The 18,682-nt window shown below is 34.7% G+C and overlaps 2 protein-coding genes across 2 annotated transcripts; one reads left to right on the forward strand and one right to left on the reverse strand.

The window, feature by feature from the left end:
* Positions 1-3,566: 3,566 nt before the first annotated feature.
* Positions 3,567-4,494, forward strand: LOC142627362 (uncharacterized). The gene is made up of 3 exons (XM_075801206.1): positions 3,567-3,602; positions 3,715-4,142; positions 4,324-4,494. The coding sequence occupies exons 1-2, from the start codon at positions 3,570-3,572 to the stop codon at positions 4,129-4,131; spliced, it is 450 nt and encodes a 149-aa protein (XP_075657321.1). The 5' UTR covers positions 3,567-3,569; the 3' UTR covers positions 4,132-4,142; positions 4,324-4,494.
* Positions 4,495-15,713: 11,219 nt separating this feature from the next.
* LOC142628400 (putative mitochondrial protein AtMg00310) lies at positions 15,714-16,175 on the reverse strand. The gene has a single exon (XM_075802511.1). The coding sequence runs from the start codon at positions 16,173-16,175 to the stop codon at positions 15,714-15,716; it is 462 nt and encodes a 153-aa protein (XP_075658626.1).
* Between the last annotated feature and the right edge of the window lie 2,507 nt (positions 16,176-18,682).

An 18,682-nucleotide genomic window follows, 5' to 3' on the forward strand; every position in this document is an offset into this window, starting at 1 on the left:
TAGAAGAACGTATAGTTCTTATACTATGCAAGCTTGAGAGGTTCTTTCCTCCAGCATTCTTTGATGTTATGGTCCACCTTACTGTTCACTTGCCTCGAGAAGCAATTCTAAGAGGCCCGGTACAATATCGGTGGATGTACCCAATTGAAAGGTAATTAGATCATTTGATACATCCATCAATTACATCTTTCCCATGTGGTATAAAATCACATAATGTGCGTATTTTTTCCTCATAGGTACCTTGGAAAATTGAAAATATACGTTTCCAACCGAGCTCGACCAGAAGGTTTGATTGCAGAGGCTTACATTCTCAAAGAATGTATTAACAATTAGTCTTTGTATATTGATGGGATCGAAACTGTGTATAATCGAAGAGAAAGAAATGAAGATTTTGGTGAATCTAGTGAAGGATTGATAGTTTTTTCACAAACTGCCCGACCTACAGGTGGTAGGCGGAATGATGGCAACTTGTCTCGTGCATTGCTTGATACTGCTCATTGGTACTTGTTGTACAATAGTCCTGAGTTAGAGCCTTATTTAAAGTATGTGATTTCGTATGCATGTATTGTTTGATTAGGTTTTGAATATTATCTGCAATGCTTAGCTAAAAATAAATCACCTTATTTTTAATAGTGAACACAAAAGCACATTGCATAATCCTACTGGTGAAGCCATAACTCAAATCCAACGACAAAAGTTTCCCAAGTGGTTCAGAGAACATGTAAGACATTTGAAACTTCATCACACAAATAGAAATTAAACATTTAAATAGTTTCATCATTGCTTATTACTAATTAATATCACTTGTTGTATATCATTATAGATGAATAGATTGAAAGTTAGCGAGTCACCAGAAGCAACTAAACAGTTATGGTCATTAGCAAATGGTCCTAAGCCGCATGTGAAGGAGTACACAGTTTGTATGGTCAATGGTGTAAAGTTTCATACAAGGGACCTAGACAATCGTCGTGTAACCCAAAACAGTGGTGTATGTATCGAAGGGGACCATGAAGGAGAAATGCACGACTTCTATGGTCATGTGTGCAAAATTTGGGAATTGGAGTATGTGTTTCGCCATAAAGTTGTTTTGTTCCAGTGTGAATGGTACAATACCGGTACCAATGGTCGAAGGAGAACAATAAGAACTGATGCACACTGCACAAGCATTGATGTTACAAGTCGGTGGTATGAAAATGACCCTTTTATACTTCCTAGTCAAGCGAGACAAGTTTTTTACCTTCAAGATACCAAATTGGGTGAACCTTGGAAAATTGTGCAATCCATCCAACATAGGGGAGTGTTTGATGTCCTGGAAGTCGGGGGTGGAGAATCCAATGATAATACAGAAGATAGTGACGCATTTCAACAAGAAGCGATTGTTGATGTTGTCTCTGTTAATGTTGAGGACAATATTATGGAGTATTGTATGGGTGATGTTGAAACTGAGGTTGTTCTTGAAGGTGGAACTTCAGGAGATGCTAATCAAAATGAAGTGCATGACATACCTGATGTTGATCTTGATATGGATTATGATATGTAGAGTTCATAATAATTGTCTTAAATGTTGTGTGTTTGTCTTAAAGTTTTATACTTGTCTAAGTAGCAATTGTTTTAAAGTTTTGTACTTATCTTGAACTTGATATGGATATTGATATGGTCATTTTTGTTGTTGAGGTTTTAGCAATTGTGTTCAAACTTAGCACTTGTGAATTGCTTGATATGGATAATGGTATGAATAATGGTATGGACTATGATATGTAAAGTTAGTAGTAATTGTTATTGAGATGTTTTGTACTTATCTTTAACTTGATATGGATAGTGATGTGGTCTGTACTTATCTTGAACTTGATATGGATATTGATGTGGTCATTTGTTGTGTTGAGTTAGTAGTAATTGTATTCAAATTTTGTACTTGTGAATTGCTTGATATGGATAATGGTGTAGACTATGATGTTAAGTTAGTAGCAATTGTACTTATCTTTCATGTCAATACATAGTTTCAAAAAATGCCCAAAAAGGCCAAATACGCTCATAATATACCAAGGTATGAGATGACAAGATTGGATAGAATGAGGCAAAACCAAGAGAGAATTGATGCTTTGGGATTGAAGCACATCTCAACTTCTCTAAAGGATTCTGCTCAGTCCAATTGTGCAAAAGGGAAAAGAAGTAGAGCTAGTGTTATGGTAGATGATGATTATGTACCACCTATTGGTGACGATGACAATGATGATGAGTCATCTAATTCTATAATCCATAAGGTACAATAGATGTTCCATAGGGTACAATAGATGATAATAATTTTGTTCTATTATTTGTAATGACTTTCTTGTTTTATTAAATGTATGTTTATTAGTTACAGATGGCACCAGGACGGCTTACACGCTCGCGAGGTGAGGCATCTATTCCGGTGGTCCAATCTACGGTCCAATCTACGGAAACACCTCCTGAGGCAAATCCTCTTGCCCAAAGTTCTTCTAGTGTAGAGGCACAAGCTACTGATGCATTAACTAGTACGACTGGTAATTACATAGAGATTATACTTCACTTAATTTACTATTGAGATTATACTTTACTTAATTTAACATTAATAATGTTTAAATAGGATCGGCTAGCAGAAATACCTGTGGAACAACACGAGGTATAGCAGTACGGGCACTTGTTGAAAAAGTGGTAAGCTGCCAGTATGTATAGCTGCAGAGTACGATGCTCCTGTTGGGAAGAATACATGTAAGCTGGTCAATCAAATTGGCGTACAAGTGCGAAGTAATTTGTCTAATTACAATGTGAAAAATTGGAAAAGTGTTGATGTTGCTACTAGAGATGTGGTGCTTCAAAATATAGCGGTAAATTTATATTGATAACGTCTAACTTGTCTTTGTTTTCATTAAGCATATTAAATTTTTATAATAATATTTTTATAATACATATACACTTCATTTTACAGGATCAGTTTGAGCTACACGAAGATTCCAACTTGGTAACAAAAGCATTAAATACAAAATGTGGAAGATTATTGAGTTGCAACTCTAATAAGTTGCATCAAACTTATAAAAAGCTTGTAGAATCTCATGGTGCTGACTATGCAAGAAGCCACCCGCCAAAGAATGCCACATTTGAGCAGTGGATTGGACTCATTGATGGGAAATTGACTAATATGGATTGGCTGGTAAATTATTAATGCGTATATTTTTATTATTCAATGTTTACTATACTATGTTGTCAAATGATTAACTTAATACTTAGATGAAGTAAATGTATACTGTTTTATTCATGATTTAATAAGTATCTTGAATGTTCTGTATTAGGAAAAATCAAGAAAGAACTCTGAAAATAGGAAGAAAACTTCAGGCAAACATAGATGCGGGACAAAGGCACTTGCTGTTAGGGTTGATGAGGAGGTGAATGTTTTTTTCATTTTCTTAAACCTCAATATATTACATGTTGTGATTAATTAACTATATCTATCTAACCCTCGAATGTTAATTAATCAGACAAATAATAATGGCGGTCAAGTTCTTGAATTGGCAAAAATCTTCAAAGATGTTCATTTCAATCCAAATACAAATATGTGGATACACCATGAGGATGAAGTGACATATGTATGTGTAGCATTCCATCCCTATCATTCCATTTATATCATGTTTGTAAAGCTATAACATTTGTAGTATTAATGTTGTGATTGTTTGTTTCTTTCTCTCTTTCAAATGATAGGAAACTATTCTCAAAGTGCAAGAGGATCATTGTCAAGATCCTAATGCAATTCCCCTTACACAAGAGGAGATTTTAAACTTGGTTTTTAAGAAGAAGTCCGGTATTGTAAAAGGACTTGGCATGAGACCATCTTCTTCTCTAGTAACTACCGCTTCATCTAATTCCTCGGTGGAGTATATCCAACGGCTAGAAAATGAGATAATTGAGCTCAAAGAGGCAAGAGCTAGGGACCAAGAGGAGCGAGTTAGGGACCAAGAGGAGCGAGTTAGGGAGCGAGCTAGGGAGCAAGAGGCACAAGCTAAGGAGCAAGAGGCACGAGCTAAGCAAGAAGAGGTCCAACAGAATATTCTTAACTTTTTGAGGAGTAAGGGTTATGATGATGCTCTTACCTATGGAGGTGGTTCATCTTCAAGTTAAAACACTTATTGGTTAGTACTTTATATTACATTTGAAAATCTATATTTGCTTTCTACAACTTATAAATTAGGAGTTATGATTTTAATTCATTAGTGTGGCTACTCTTAATGCATTGTTAGAAATGTTTCTTATAACATAGTTTATGTTTTTACTTTATGATTTTAATGTAGTATTGTTTTTATATTTGTGCAGATTTCTTATTGGTGGCTTTCAGGAGATTTACTTTTGGCATTACTTGAAGACATATGAGGACATCTTTCATTATTTTTAATTATATTATGCTACACTTTTTGTATTGTTATAAAACATCTTGAGTTATTGTATGTATTGCAAACTTTTATTGTATGGAAGTTGTTTGAATTGGATGCTTCTTTTATTTTTTACTTGTGGAATGTATAGATCTTTTCTTATAAATGTGTTGTTTAAATTTGAGGTTTTAATAATGTAATGACAGGTTACAGGTTAATATCAAAGCTAGGGAAAAAATAAAAACAGAAAATAAGTTTTAGCGACGAATTTTTCGTCACAATTATTGCAACAAAAAATTGTTTTAGTGACGAAATATTTCGTCGCTAAATGTAGCAAAATTTTGTAAGAAATGGTTTTAGTGACGAAAATTTTCGTCACTATATGTCCTTGAATTTTCTTAAAAATAGTTTTAGTGACGAATTTTTTCGTCGCTATATGTACCCGAAAATAGTTTTAGTGATGAAATTATTCGTCACTAAATATGATTTAATAAACTGAAGTGTTTTTAGTGACTAAATCTTTTTGTCACTGTATAGTGTTTTTAGCAAGGAAAACATTTAGCGACGAAATATGTTCGTCGCTAAAAGTTTTTTCTTTTTAAAACAAATCGGACTTTTAGTGACGAAAATTTTCGTCGCTAGGACTTTTAGCGACGGGGTTTCAGCGACGAAATGAGTTTCGTCACTAAAAGTCCGATTTCATCGCTAAAGGTTCTTAGTGACGAAAAACTGGATTTTTAGTGACGAATTTTTTCCTCACTAAAAATACATTTTGTTGTAGTGTTGTTCTCCCCAGATTCAGTTGTGGTGAATGAAACTTCTCTAGCCATATTTTGTGTTTCTATTGATCACAATTTTTATTTTAATTAATATTGATATTTGAATGGTATCTTGCATATATATACTCATATAGTATATCATTAATGTTTTCTCCTATTTATAAACATTTCATGCATTTATGAAAAATATCCCAGCTAATTATAATGAAATAAATATTTGAAATAAATTTTCAAACTACCACAATTGAAAAAAAAAAAATTGTCTATGACAAAAACAAATTAACAAAAATATTTTTTAAACCATATTTAAGATGCACGGGCGACTATTAAATATGGGTTTTATGTGCAAACCAACATTGAAAACCAATTTTTTTTTTTTTATGTATTTTCTCAAATACAACTAAACAACTGAAAATATTTTACTTCGAAACAAACGGAGCATTTTTATATGCACTATTGTTTATTATAAATAATTAAAAAAAAAACTATCGTTTTATTTTAAATAATTTTTTTTTTCAAAAGAACCCAAATGTATTTGCTTCCTTCGGCATTTTTACTACTGTGTTACTCCACAAAACTTTAAATCAGATTCTTTTCTACTGAGTTCTATTATTCCTACCCATTCAAAATCAGTGCTCATGTTTTGGTTTTAAAGTTGTAATATTTATTGGTCAATATAGTATTTTGTGTTTCAATGTATTAAAATTGTTCTTTCTAAAATAAAAAATTTGTCATTTTTTAATAAGATCTTGGATTAATCATTTAAACTACCATAAATAAGATGTAATATAAAAAAAATTAGTAAAATATTATTCTTAATAGTTTTCCATACATCACACTGGTTAACAATTAGTTTATATAACATAGTATCATAAATTCACCCCCCCCAAAAAAAAAAAAATATGCCCATTCAAAGTACCAATGACAATTTGAAATTCTCAAACTTTTCCTTGAAGCAAAAGAACATCCATTTGGCACAAGATCTTTATGCTTTTATGGTTTTTATTTTGGTTATGGATTGATTTTAACATTACCGTAAACTCTATTAATATATATCCATTGAATTCTATTTTGTTATTTAATCTAAATAATAATAGTATTGTTTTTGTGAATATGTGGATATACTTGCACACAGTCATTTATCCAAATATATATATATATATATATATATATATATATATATATATATATATATATATATTAAAAAAACAAATCTGAACGTAGGCATTTTTTTAGTGTATTAAGAAACTTCTTGTAAAAATTAAGGAAGTAAAAACTAAATTAGTAATAAAGTATTAGATGAAGAATTTAAATTTTAATCAAATTATGATGTTTATCAACATAAAAATCATCGGAGATGAAGATAAGAACAAATCTGCAATTGTTTTTATCTAAAAAATTGCTACAATTTTGTGTATATACACAAATTAAGCCTGGCATGCAACCTATAACATTGACATCTAGGATGAAATTGAAAAGGCTTTCAAATTGAGGCCACAAATAGGGTGCAATACGGATCAATTTAACAAATTACAACGGTAAGAAATAATATTTTGTGTGGAAAAAACCGGAACACGATTCCAAAATTGCAAAGCTAGTGGTAATTAATGTCAGCATATTAAATTTTTTTACTTCCTTCCCACCCGATAAACCTTTCTTCTTTACCTCTCTAAAAGCCGCTCTCTCTGCCTCTCTCAATTCTCAAAAACAAACTCTTTTCGTTGCCTTTCTAAGCCGTTCTCTCTATATCCCCAATAGTTTCTGAAAAAAACCCTATTCCAAAGGCACAAAAGACAGACCCAAGAACTTCCTCCCTAATTTCCTTCACTCTCCCACCTATGACCGAGCCATAGCTGCCAATGCCATTACCCATCATAGCCATCATAAGATCTCCAATGCATGTCATAACAAGCAAGCCCACTTACCAATGCTTTGCGCTCTAGGCCCAGTTTACACAGGTGAAATGCTCTTAATATCATGTGTGTCTAATCTTTCCCTCTCTCTTTCTAAATATTTTTTTAATGTTCGTTGGGTATTGTTAGTCCAACTTTTTTTTTTTTTTTTTTTTTTTTAAATTTTGTGAATTATTATCTAGGTTCATGTGACTACCACTTAAAAACTTGATTTTAGTGTATAGTTTCTCTGTAGGCATTAATCCATGAGCCTTTAAATTTTGGATATAAATTCAAAATTCATTAGGAATTTTAAATTTTGATTCTTATTGGTTTCCGTTTGGTATTTATAGGTTCTAAATTGAACTAAGATGGAATCACAATGGACTTTGAGATTGTGTGTGGAAATTGAGCTATGGGTTTGAATTTTTTATGATTCATTTTGTGGTGATTTTGCTCATTGAGATTAGATTTTGGAATTGGTTTCTTTTGAATTGTGGGTTTGGGTTTGATTTAGAGCATGGTTGAGATCAGGTAGGGTCAGGACGGGTCATCGGGTATCGGTTGACTCTCTCTCTCTCTCTCTCTCTCTCTCTCTCTCTCTCTCTCTCTCTCTCATTTAAATTTAAGTATATTTGGGTCTTCGTTTTCAAACTTGCCCTTTAAATCTCTCATTCTTTCATTATTATTTTCAAACTTCCATATCTTGGAAGAATCTCCACCCATTAATGCATTAATTTTTTCTTAACTAAGTTAATACGTGATTAGACTTTTCTGTGTGGCTACTTTGTTTCAAAAGCTTAACTTTTTAATTGAATGTCATTTAATATCTTATCTCTCTTGTAAAAAGGTATAAGTTTCCAAAACTACCCTAAAATAAATTTATCAAAAAAATGGAATATTAAATCTTCAATTATACATGCAAAAAATCAACTCTTTATCAAAACTGGCTCCTAGCATTTTTGGAATACTTTGAGAAGTTTTTTTTTTTTTTTTCTTTGTTTCTTTCTTTTTGAGAAAGTTTGAGAAGTCAAATATAAATTGTAACTTATTCTCTTAATCAAATTTGAAAAACCTACTAATACCATAATACAAATAAAGACAAAATTTAGTTACAAAACTGGTTGTAGCCTAAGGTTATAACCTTATTTAATAAAATAAACACTAATACATATTCTGAAAGTCTAACGGTTGAATTACGTGTTTTTTATGTTCTTAATGCGCATGTCAAATTTTGTGTTAATAAAATATCATTTACTATATGATCTATAAGTTTATATTTTATGTATAATTTTAATTGTTGAATTACATGTTCTTTACATTCTTAATGTACATGTCAAGTTTTGTATCAATCAAATGTTATTTACTATATGATCTATAAGTTTATATTTTATGCATAATTTTAAACTACAAAAACTTGCAATTCAAACAAATTATTGATGACATAACTATTGATCTTTAATTTTCTAGAAATTTCACAATCATGAAGATATAAGAAGAAGATGTAATCTAATTGTAGATTTTTCAAAATTTACATCCAATAAAAAGATATTGAATAATGTTGTAGTATTAGACTACAGCCAATTTTGTAGCTAGACTTTGTTCAAAACTATTGGCTCCAAGCATTTTGGATTACTTTCAAACTCAAATACAAGTTCTTGCTTATCTTCTTAATCAAATCTTAAAAACCTAATACTTCTTAGATACAAACTTTATTGGCTCAAGTGGAGATTGGATTTTTTTTTTTTTTTTAATGGTGGAGGCAAAAAAGAATTAAATGAAAATTACTGGCAATATTTTATAAGATGTCTAATATCCACAACATTTTCACAACAAATCCTAGTTGACATATTGTTATAGGTTTTTAAGTTGAATCCACAACTGAAATTACTTTTATCTCTACTAGTAACAACAAGTAACAATTTGCCACATAGGACTTATTGTAAAAGTGTTGTAAAAATAATGTTGTGGATATATCATTTCTCAAATTTTATTGCCTATGAAATTCTCATTAGGAACTATAACTAGTGTATTCCTAATCTTAGACCAATACAACCTTCTTTTTAGAGTTATTTAATAAGGCAACAAAAAATGTGTCCCAATTAATTGATTTTCAAATGTTTGTTGAGTTTTTTATTTATTTTTTATTTTTTTAAATGCTTTTGGAAAAAAATAGGGGCATAATTATAAAATTAATAGAGATGGATCTTCGAATATGAGGTCATATGTTAGATATCTTTATTGATTTAGTAGACTATTGGTGGTGGAATTGGTATTGAACTTGTTCTTAGCGTTTTGGTATTTAACTTTTGAAGACAATTTCAGGTTTAGTGAATGAGATAGGTTTATATGGTAGAAAGGAGATGAATTGAATCACATTGGTCTTTAAGGTTGTGTATATGAAAATTTAAGGGATAATGAGAGATATGTTTGATTTTTTAATGATTTATTTCATGGTGGGTTTGTGCATTAAGAGTTGAGTTTGGGATACTCTTTGCAAGTTTGAAATTTATTATTGAGAATGAATTATGGGCTCAGTGAATTTTGGTTTGATAAAATTGGAATTGGTCTCAAGTTCTATCCAAACAAAAAAGATTTATACCAGACAATAGTAGTGGCTGCTACTACTACATAAGATTGGTTTAACTATTAATCTAGGCTTGCATAATACAACCATTTGGACAAAATAATATTCTATTAAGGATAATTTGTGCATTATATCTTAAAGAGCTTAATTGAGATTATAAATAAAACTGTCTTTTTAATATATACTCTTTATATTTCAAATTGTTTGGATTGCTTAGAAAATCAATTACTTTGGGAAGCATCATCAAAAAATTGTTTCCTAAATTACCCTTAAACAAATTTATAAAAAATTTAAATAACTGTGCATATAAAATGTAAAAAAGTTTTACAACGTTCAATTTTCAAAGTTATTGCATACTACAAATTCTATTGGTTACTACACTTAAACTTACAGACTCTATTGTTTATAAATTAAAAACTTATCTTCAGATTTTCTCACCTATATTTCACTCTCTTTTGATCCTTCCTATGCTTTTGGTTTGAAGCTTTAAAGACTTTCTACATTTCTCTTTTGGTCAAATACCAAAGCAAGGGAAAATTTGATAAATAGTATATTTTTTGGAAAAAATTCAGTAAATAATATGCGGCTGAAAGTATTTAGTAAGTTGGGCTGTTTTTTGAAAATCGAGTCTGTGAAACTTGAGTTCCACTCCAAAATCGAGTTTCTCAAACTTGATTTAGACCCGACGTGAATTTAAAAAAAAAAAAAAAAAAAAAAAGTGGAACTCGAGTTTATTAAACTCGAGTTCCATGCTTAAAAAAAAAAAAAAAAAAAAAAATCACATTGGGTCTAAATCGAGTTTGAGAAACTTGATTTTGGGGTGGAGCTCACAAACTTGATTTTTAAAAAACAGTCCAACTTACTAAATACTTTCGGCCGCATACTTTTCACTAAATATTTTTCTAAAAATTTGCTGTTAAGCAAATTTTCCCTCAAAGCAAGGAAGCAAAGGAAAAAGAAGAAGAGAAACAGACAGCTAATGTCTGGAACATTAGACTGCCTCTATTGTTGTCTGCTTACAAATGCAATCCCATTTTTTTTCCACCGTATGCAAGTACCCATTTTGAAAATCAACTCAAAACCCCATATCACAAAATCAACCATAAACTCAAAAGGAAAAAGACTTTCGGCCATGGGATAGAGAAATCAATCAGGAAAAAATAGAAAGAAAATATAAGAAAATGAGAGAGGAGATGGCGGCGGCCACCATGGTGCTGGCGCCGTCGAGCTTTCCTGCCACCGCAGTGGTGGTTCTCAGTGGCTGTGGCCTCCGAGGCTTGGTTGGGTTTGGCTGGAGTAGAGAATTTGAGAGTGAGAGGTGGTTCGGCGTGACAAGAGAAGAAAAAGAGAGTCAGATGAGTTGGACCAAGTCAGATTGGTTTATCCGATCCACTCGACCAATACCTAAACTCCAGCCCACTCTCACCTTAGGCCCAACCAAAATGAAACCCAGCCTTAAAATTAAATCCAGCCCACATGCATTCAATACTTACACAAATACTCCTCAACCTTCAAGCCCAACCCGTGAACCCACCAACAAATATTTCACAATTTACATTTCAACCCCTAAACTTTTCAAAAATTAAACTTGGACCCCTGACTGTTACAAAATTTCATCCTTAGCCCCAAAACTTTCCAAAATACTCTTTGACCCCAAAACTATCTGAAATTGCATTTGGAAACCACTTTTTAACCTTCCAATTTCACAAAATTACATTTTTAACCTTCCAGTTACAATTTGCATTTGGAACCCACTTTCCAAAATTTCCACAAAGGCCCTTGTGGTCACCTAAATTTCATTTTTAATCCTTGTTTTGCCAAAGCTAAAAAGACCGTACTTTAAAAATTATAAATTTGTCAAATGACTTTGTTTTCATACTTTATAGGGAGTCAAACATTTTCTTGTTATTTTTTTGTGTCTTTTTGTATGACATAAACACTTTGGGAAAATTAATTGTAAAGATTGCATTTGGTATGCTATGTTATGCTTTGGCGTAAGGTTAGCTATATTTAATTCTCCATGCAGTTTATCTTCGTAGAAAATATCATGCAATCACATGTTTTGCATTGTCATTTAATCTTGTTTTCTAAAATAAATTGTTCACAATTCCATGCATACATATATCAACTTAAGATAGATTAAATGTCATGCGTTTATATGTCATCTTAGGATAGATTATACATGTCATTTTAGGGTAGATACATGTCATTCCGATTTTCCAGTACTGGTAGTAATTAAACTGTCAGCATATTTAGCAAAATAATGTTATTAAGTTCATAATTATATTTTAGCTTAATCTCCTAATCATATCACGTATTCCTTTTATTTATAAAATGCTTCAACTTGCTTGTGTTGATTATTCCTTTTATTTTTGAAGAATTGATCATTTTTATTTATTTTCCACTAAAACAGTGTTTGCCATGTTAACAATTAACATTGTCTTTATCACGTTGATCATTTAAGACCACATAAGCGATGAGTTGGCGTTCCAAAGCAAAAAATAAAAAGTATATTCTGGTATTTTTTAAGCCAGTGGAAGAGGAGTAATAAGTACAAAAGAATATATCCTAGTCATGGATTCCAAATGTGAATTGTAATATGGCTCCAATTAGATGTCGTCACAACCTGAATAATCAATCATTTCAGAAGGCCAGGCTATCACGAACATGAAACATGCAAACCTCATAAGCAATTTTGTACCAGAAGCTTTAAAAATTAAAAACATCTACCGATTATCAAGGATTTATAGAAACAATTTTGGGTCAATAGCAAAATTAAACAGCGACCACCCATAACAAACCAGGTAATACCTAGAACTTTCGGGTCAAATCGGGTACCCATTAGCCTATGGGTTTGGCCATCCCTATCCCCTAGCACTTGCATTTGCATTCCATTCAGATTATTTCTTCGACAAATGTGCAAAACAAATACAAAGAAGGATGTAAAGTGTACACACACTCCACTTTTTTTTCCAACTCCACTAAAGAAAATCAACCAAAACAAATATATAAAATAAAAAACGCGTACACAAACTCATGAACTTGACAAAAATTTATGGAAATGGTAAAACAAAAGTTTTACGTACCTAAGCCAAAATGATGGGAGGTGTAGATATTGCTTGAGAATGGTATTGTTTGTGTCCTTGAAAATGAGCTTGATGGAGAGTTTATGGAGCTTAGGAGATCATAGAGGGGCTGGTTGGATGAAGTTTCACCTAATTAAGCTGCAAATGCTGAAAAGGGATGACAGAATGTTTTTTGAAAGAGTGGTGCAATGAATCAGAGATGAAAAATATCAAGTAAAGAAGAAAAGAGGGGCTGGTTCTGCCAAAGAAGGCCGCTGGGGAGATATATATAGTCTTTTTCTGGGTTAAATCTTCCATTTAGTTTTTCACTTAAAACTCTTGCACGCACCTAATTGTATCTGTAACTTCTGCCCATGCACGAAGGAATCAGCATGACACAACATTAATAAGAAAATAAGCAGTGACTACCTCCAATTTAAGAAGCAAATACACGGCTTTTTAAAAGAATATTAATATTGTAGGTTTCAGTTAGCTCAACTAGTAAAGTTTTTGATAATTGAGTAAAAAATGTGGGGTTCAATCCCCGTTTACACCAAATACCAATTGATGTCTTGGTCTAATGATAAAAAACATCATCAGGAGCGGACACCATAGGTTGAAACTCTCTAAAAAAAAAAACTAATATTGTTTGTACCATGCAAGGCTATTTTAGGACTTGGTTCGCAATTTTATAATTTGGTGTAAGGTAATAAACTTTAAAAGAAATATAATTTTTTGGTTAAAATGTAAAACTCACTCTCTAACTTTCACCACCTTTCATTTTAGTCGTGTAAGTTTGTATTTTATCATTTCAATCATTTTAGTTTCAATCCTCCTTAAGTTAATCTTCTGTTAACAAACCATCCATGTCTGTCATTAGCCATATTTAATTTTTATTCAATTATTTATATCTTATATTAAAAAACATTAATTTAAATATAAAAAATAGAAATTACCTAAATTCCATTCCTCATGGCTTTCATCTTCTTCAACACTTTTGTCCCCAAACACCTTCCTCATCATCATCATTCTCTCAAAGTAATTCCCATACACATACTCTTGCGTGTACCCATTTTCGTAATTGTCGTAAAACACCACGTGCCCATTCCACTCCCAGACTCTGCAATTGGAGTTAGAATCCCCGTGATACGAAACACACATCTAGTGTTCACCAATGGGTACAAATTGTCCCAAGTTGGGCTTCAACAAGTCGAGCTTCCCGAATCCTTGATAATCTCCCTCTCGATTGTTCTTTCTTCTTTTAGTATTTGAGCTCTGTGGTTGCTATTGGCAGTTTCTTGGGGTTGGGGTTTTAGGGTTGAGAGGGAAAGAGATTGGTGTGGAGGCGTAATGGATTCTGAGACTGAAGAAATATAGCATCGAGGTTGCTTGTGGATCTATATGAATTCATTATTTTTTTTTAGGAACGAATTCATTATTGTTTGATTGAGGTTTTAGGACTTTTCCTTTGGTTGTTTTGGGAATAGGGAATAGAAAGAAGAGTTTTGACGTGGGTGGGATGTCAATTCCTAGTTTTTTCTTTTTAAAAAGAAAATATTTATTTTAATATAAGAAATAAATAATTAAATAAAAATTAGACATGGCTAATAGTAGACTTGGATGGAATGTCTAATGGAAGATTGAAATGAGGAGGATTGAAATGACAAAATGCAAACTTATAGGACTGAATTGAAAAGTGGTGAAACTTAGAGAGTAAATTTTGCATTTTGACCTAATCTTTTCTATAAAAAAAAAAGAAGATAAAACAAAAGCTTTGAAGGTTTTCCATTTGAAATGTTTTGATCTAACGTCCCATTGTAATTATCAAAAAAAAAAAAAAAAACGAACTAAAGCCTTCCAAGCTTAACATTTGGTAGATTGATATGGATTAATAATTTTGGCCATATGGCAAGTTATAATTAATATAATGTTGTACATATTTAACATATGGAGTAATTTTTAGGTATTTTTGGAGTATGATGACGTGGTGCTTCCTACTTTTATATTCATAGTGGTTTCCATTAATTGCATTTATATTAAATTTTACTATGAATTTGAGAAGAGTAAGTACCACTTCATTATACCCCAAAATAATTAATAATTTTCCTTGAAACATGTAAGTTTTTTTTTTTTTTTTTTTTTTTGACTGAAAAGTTAGAATTTTTATTAAAACAATGACAAGGTACAAGAGTAAGTAAGGGTCCTGAGACATTTCAGGCCTACACAGTCTAGCCTGACACCCAGGACAAAGAAAAAGCAGGGAAACATCACATCACCAATCCCTTCTAAAGCAAAATTTGCCTATTGGTTTCCCACTACACCCCCGCTTGGTAAAACCATGCAAAGATTGTCCATGTCCACCCATGCAAAGCTTACCCAGCCCCACTAAGGCCAATATCGTCCTTCTCTGAGCCATACCAACCCCTGATGATCATGCAAGAAGGATATTGCACCTCGTCGAAAATTCAGGCTGTACCTGAGGGAGGCTTGGCTAACCGTTGGTACTCTTCTAATAACTCAGACGCTTGCCTATATATATCAGTGGGGTGGGTCTGCACTTGCTTGAACTAGATACGGTTCCTTGCATTCCATATAGGCCATGCCGTAATAGACCACACTTCGAGCTCCTTTCTGTCAAGCCTTTCTATCATTTGACGTGCCAGCATAAGGAAGTTGGCAGTTGCTGAGTTGCTCTTTTGAAGCTTTCCCCGTACTAAGGCCCATACGCTACGGGCTAACGGGCATTCCCATAATATGTGGCATGTAGTTTCACTCTGCTGGCAACATATAGAGCATCTGTCATCTATTCGTACCTTTCGCCGAGCAAGGTTAGCTTTGGTGGGGAGGACGTCCAAGCATGCCCGCCACATAAAGTTGCAGACCTTTGGGGGAATATTGAGTGACCATAACTTCTTCCACATGTGCTGGTCATGTGCGTCCAAGGAGTGTTCCCCAATTGGAGGTTTGTTTAGTTTGAGTGCCACCTGATATGCTGTTTGAAATGAGAAGACCTAGTTTTTGCTTTTCTTCCACTTCAAACTATCCCTCGAGTTCAAGTCTCCCTTCTTACACCACAAAATTTCCTTCACTGTGGACTGGGTAAATGTGGCCGCCAACAAGTTGTGGTTCCACTTGTTGGTTTCTTCACTAATCAAGTCTCGTACCTTCAAGCATGTATTTACTCCAACCAAGAACTGTGGGGGTCGGGATAGCCACTTGTGAGTATTGACCCCAATTGATCTCCCATCACCCACCTCCCAAATCGAACCCTCTCTGACCACCTCGCGGGCCTGAAGCAAGCTTCGCCATACAAAGGAGGGGTTTGTTCCCAGTTCGGCCTCCATAAAAGTGCACGACGGGAAGTAGCGAGCCTTGTAAACTCGGTAAAACAATGAGTGGGTCTCTGTGAGCAGTCGCCGTGCTTGTTTGGCCAGCATCGCTAGATTGAATGCATGTATATCCCTGAATCCCATTCCCCCTTTCCACTTCGGTCCGCAAAGCTTGCTCCAATTTATCTAGTGGATTTTTTTTATCATTACAGGTCTGCCCCCACCAATATTTAGAGAGGGCAGAGTTTATCCCATCACAAATTGTCTTAGGGATTTTGAATAAGCTCATAGAGTACGTTGGTATGGCCTGGATAACATTTTTTATTAAGACCTCTCGTCTGGCCTTCGATATATTCTTCTCCTTCCACCCCATCACCCTCTTTGTAATCTTCTCTTGCAACTCCTTAAATGTATTGACTTTAGATTTCCCTCCCACCATAGGCAATCCAAGGTATTTATCAAAATCGATAGTCACATGGGCACCCAGCATGCTCTAGATTTCCTCTCTAGTCTCAGGCCTTGTATTTTGACTGAAGAAAAGGGAAGTTTTATGTCGATTAACGGCTTACCCTGAGGTTGCTTCATAAGCACCAAGGATGCTTAGAAGTTTCTGACAGTCGTTTGGGGTGGCCTCGTAGAAGAGAAGACTATCATCGGCGAAGAGGAGGTGCAAAATCTGCACTCCCCCCCAACATGAAGGGATGCCATGCAACTGTCCCGATGAGGTGGCTTGCTTTAATAAAGAAGAAAAGCCTTCAGCGCACAAAAGGAAAAGATAAGGGGAAAGAGGGTCACCTTGTTTGATCCCGCGGGTTGGTGTGATATGCCCCCTTGGCTCGCCGTTTATGAGGGAACGGTTTCCATGGCCAAGGCAACCCATTGTTCAGGGAGACCAATCTTTAGCATAATTTTTTTGAGAAAGTTCCACTCAACTCTATCGTAGGCCTTGCTAATATCCAACTTTACTGCCATATGTCCTATTTTTCCTTTTCGTCTGTTTCGCATGCAGTGCAACATTTTGTATGCCACCAAGGTATTGTCTGTGATTAGTCTACTAGGGAAAAATGCACTTTGGGAGTCAGAGATGACACTTGGTAGGATTTTCTTTATTCGATTTGCGAATACCTTTGAAACCACACGGGCAACCACATTTCCCAAGCTAATGGGCCGATATTCGGTGATGTACTTCGGGTTTGGTTTTTTGGGTATGAGCACCACGTGGGAGTGTTGCATCTTCCGCAAGCAGTGACCTGAGTGCAACACTGAGAGAACCGCGGAGGTGACATCCGGCCCTAAGATGGGCCAAAACCATTGGAAGAAGAACGGAGACATTCCATCGGGCCCTGGTGCCTTAGAGGGATGCATTTGAAACAGGGCCACACATACCTCATCTCCCGTATATGGTATCAACAAAGAATGTCTCATCCCATTTGTCACGACACATTCCACAGAGTTGAGCACTGCCTCCATGTGTGCCGGGTTTGAGGTTGTAAAAAGTCTCTGATAATACTCCTCAATCACTCCTGCAACCTTGTTCCCATGAGTTTGCCATACTCCTGCTTCATCCGTTAGCCCCTCTATATGGTTCTTCCTCCTCCGTTGACTGGCTCTTAGGTGGAAAAACTTAGTATTTTTGTCACTCGCCGGAAGTCAGATAGTGCGAGAGCACTGCCTCTAAAAGACTTCTTCATCATGCAACAACCCATTCACCTCCTTTCTCACTGATTGATACGCTCAAGATTGAGGCCATAGTTTGTAGAAGCCAACTCCTGTAGCTCACTCTGCTTTGCAAACAGCTTGGTGCGTGTATTCCCAAAAGTCTCTCGGCTCCACCTCACCAGGTTTTGTCTGCATCTCTTTATTTTTTTGAACAAGCAAAACATCGGGCTCCCCACTGGTTGGGCTTGTGACCAGGACGCTCGGATGAGCCCTTCGCACGACTCATGCGTGGCCCATTTCTCTTCAAACCTCTATAACTTCTTCCTCTGGTCCCTCGAGTTGCTCTTGGTGTCAGTATGCAATGTGATGGGGTCGTGGTCCGAATATGAAGCCGTTTCGTGCCAATCCTTTGCCATAGGAAACCTTTCCTTCCATTTCAAGTTCACTAAAGCTCGGTCAAGGCGAAGTTCCACGAATGCGTTTCCAAACCTCCCATTCCGCCAAGTATATGGATAGCCTTAGTAACCTATATCAACCAAGTCACATTGTAGTAGGGTATTTCAAAAATCCTGAATTACCCCAAGCGGTTTGGGCAGCCCGCCACTCTTTTTTAAGGATTGGAGAACTTCGTTGAAGTCCCCGATACACGCCCATGGTAGGGCTACCCGGGTATGGAGGTTCCTTAGCATGGTCCATGTCTCTTTTTTCCACTGTTCCTCGGGGTGGCCATACACTCCAGTCAGCCTCCAAGGTTCCTGATGAGAGACAGTAACGTGTACATCAATATGGTGGAGAGAAAAAGTTTGTGGGTCTACCATGATTTTATCCTTCCATAAGAGCGCAACCCCTCCATTTTGGTTAACACTCGAAACTGCTAGCATGGAATGAAAGACAATCTCGTTCTTTATTGGTTCCAATTCCTGTATAGATAGATTCGTTTCCATTAGAAACAAAACTGTGGGTCCTTTCGATCTCACCAAGTCGGCGAGTAC

The sequence above is a fragment of the Castanea sativa genome, chromosome 3 (genome assembly GCF_040712315.1).
Source record: "Castanea sativa cultivar Marrone di Chiusa Pesio chromosome 3, ASM4071231v1".
NCBI lineage: Eukaryota > Viridiplantae > Streptophyta > Magnoliopsida > Fagales > Fagaceae > Castanea > Castanea sativa.

Bases quoted from the DNA above. Each gene is read 5' to 3' on its own strand.
- LOC142627362 (XM_075801206.1), top strand. From the start codon at position 3,570: ATGTGGATACACCATGAGGATGAAGTGACATAT. The intron at 3,603-3,714 runs GTATGTGTAGCA...TTCAAATGATAG, and splicing joins ATGAGGATGAAGTGACATAT to GAAACTATTCTCAAAGTGCA.
- LOC142628400 (XM_075802511.1), bottom strand. From the start codon at position 16,175: ATGGGATTCAGGGATATACATGCATTCAATCTAGCGATGCTGGCCAAA.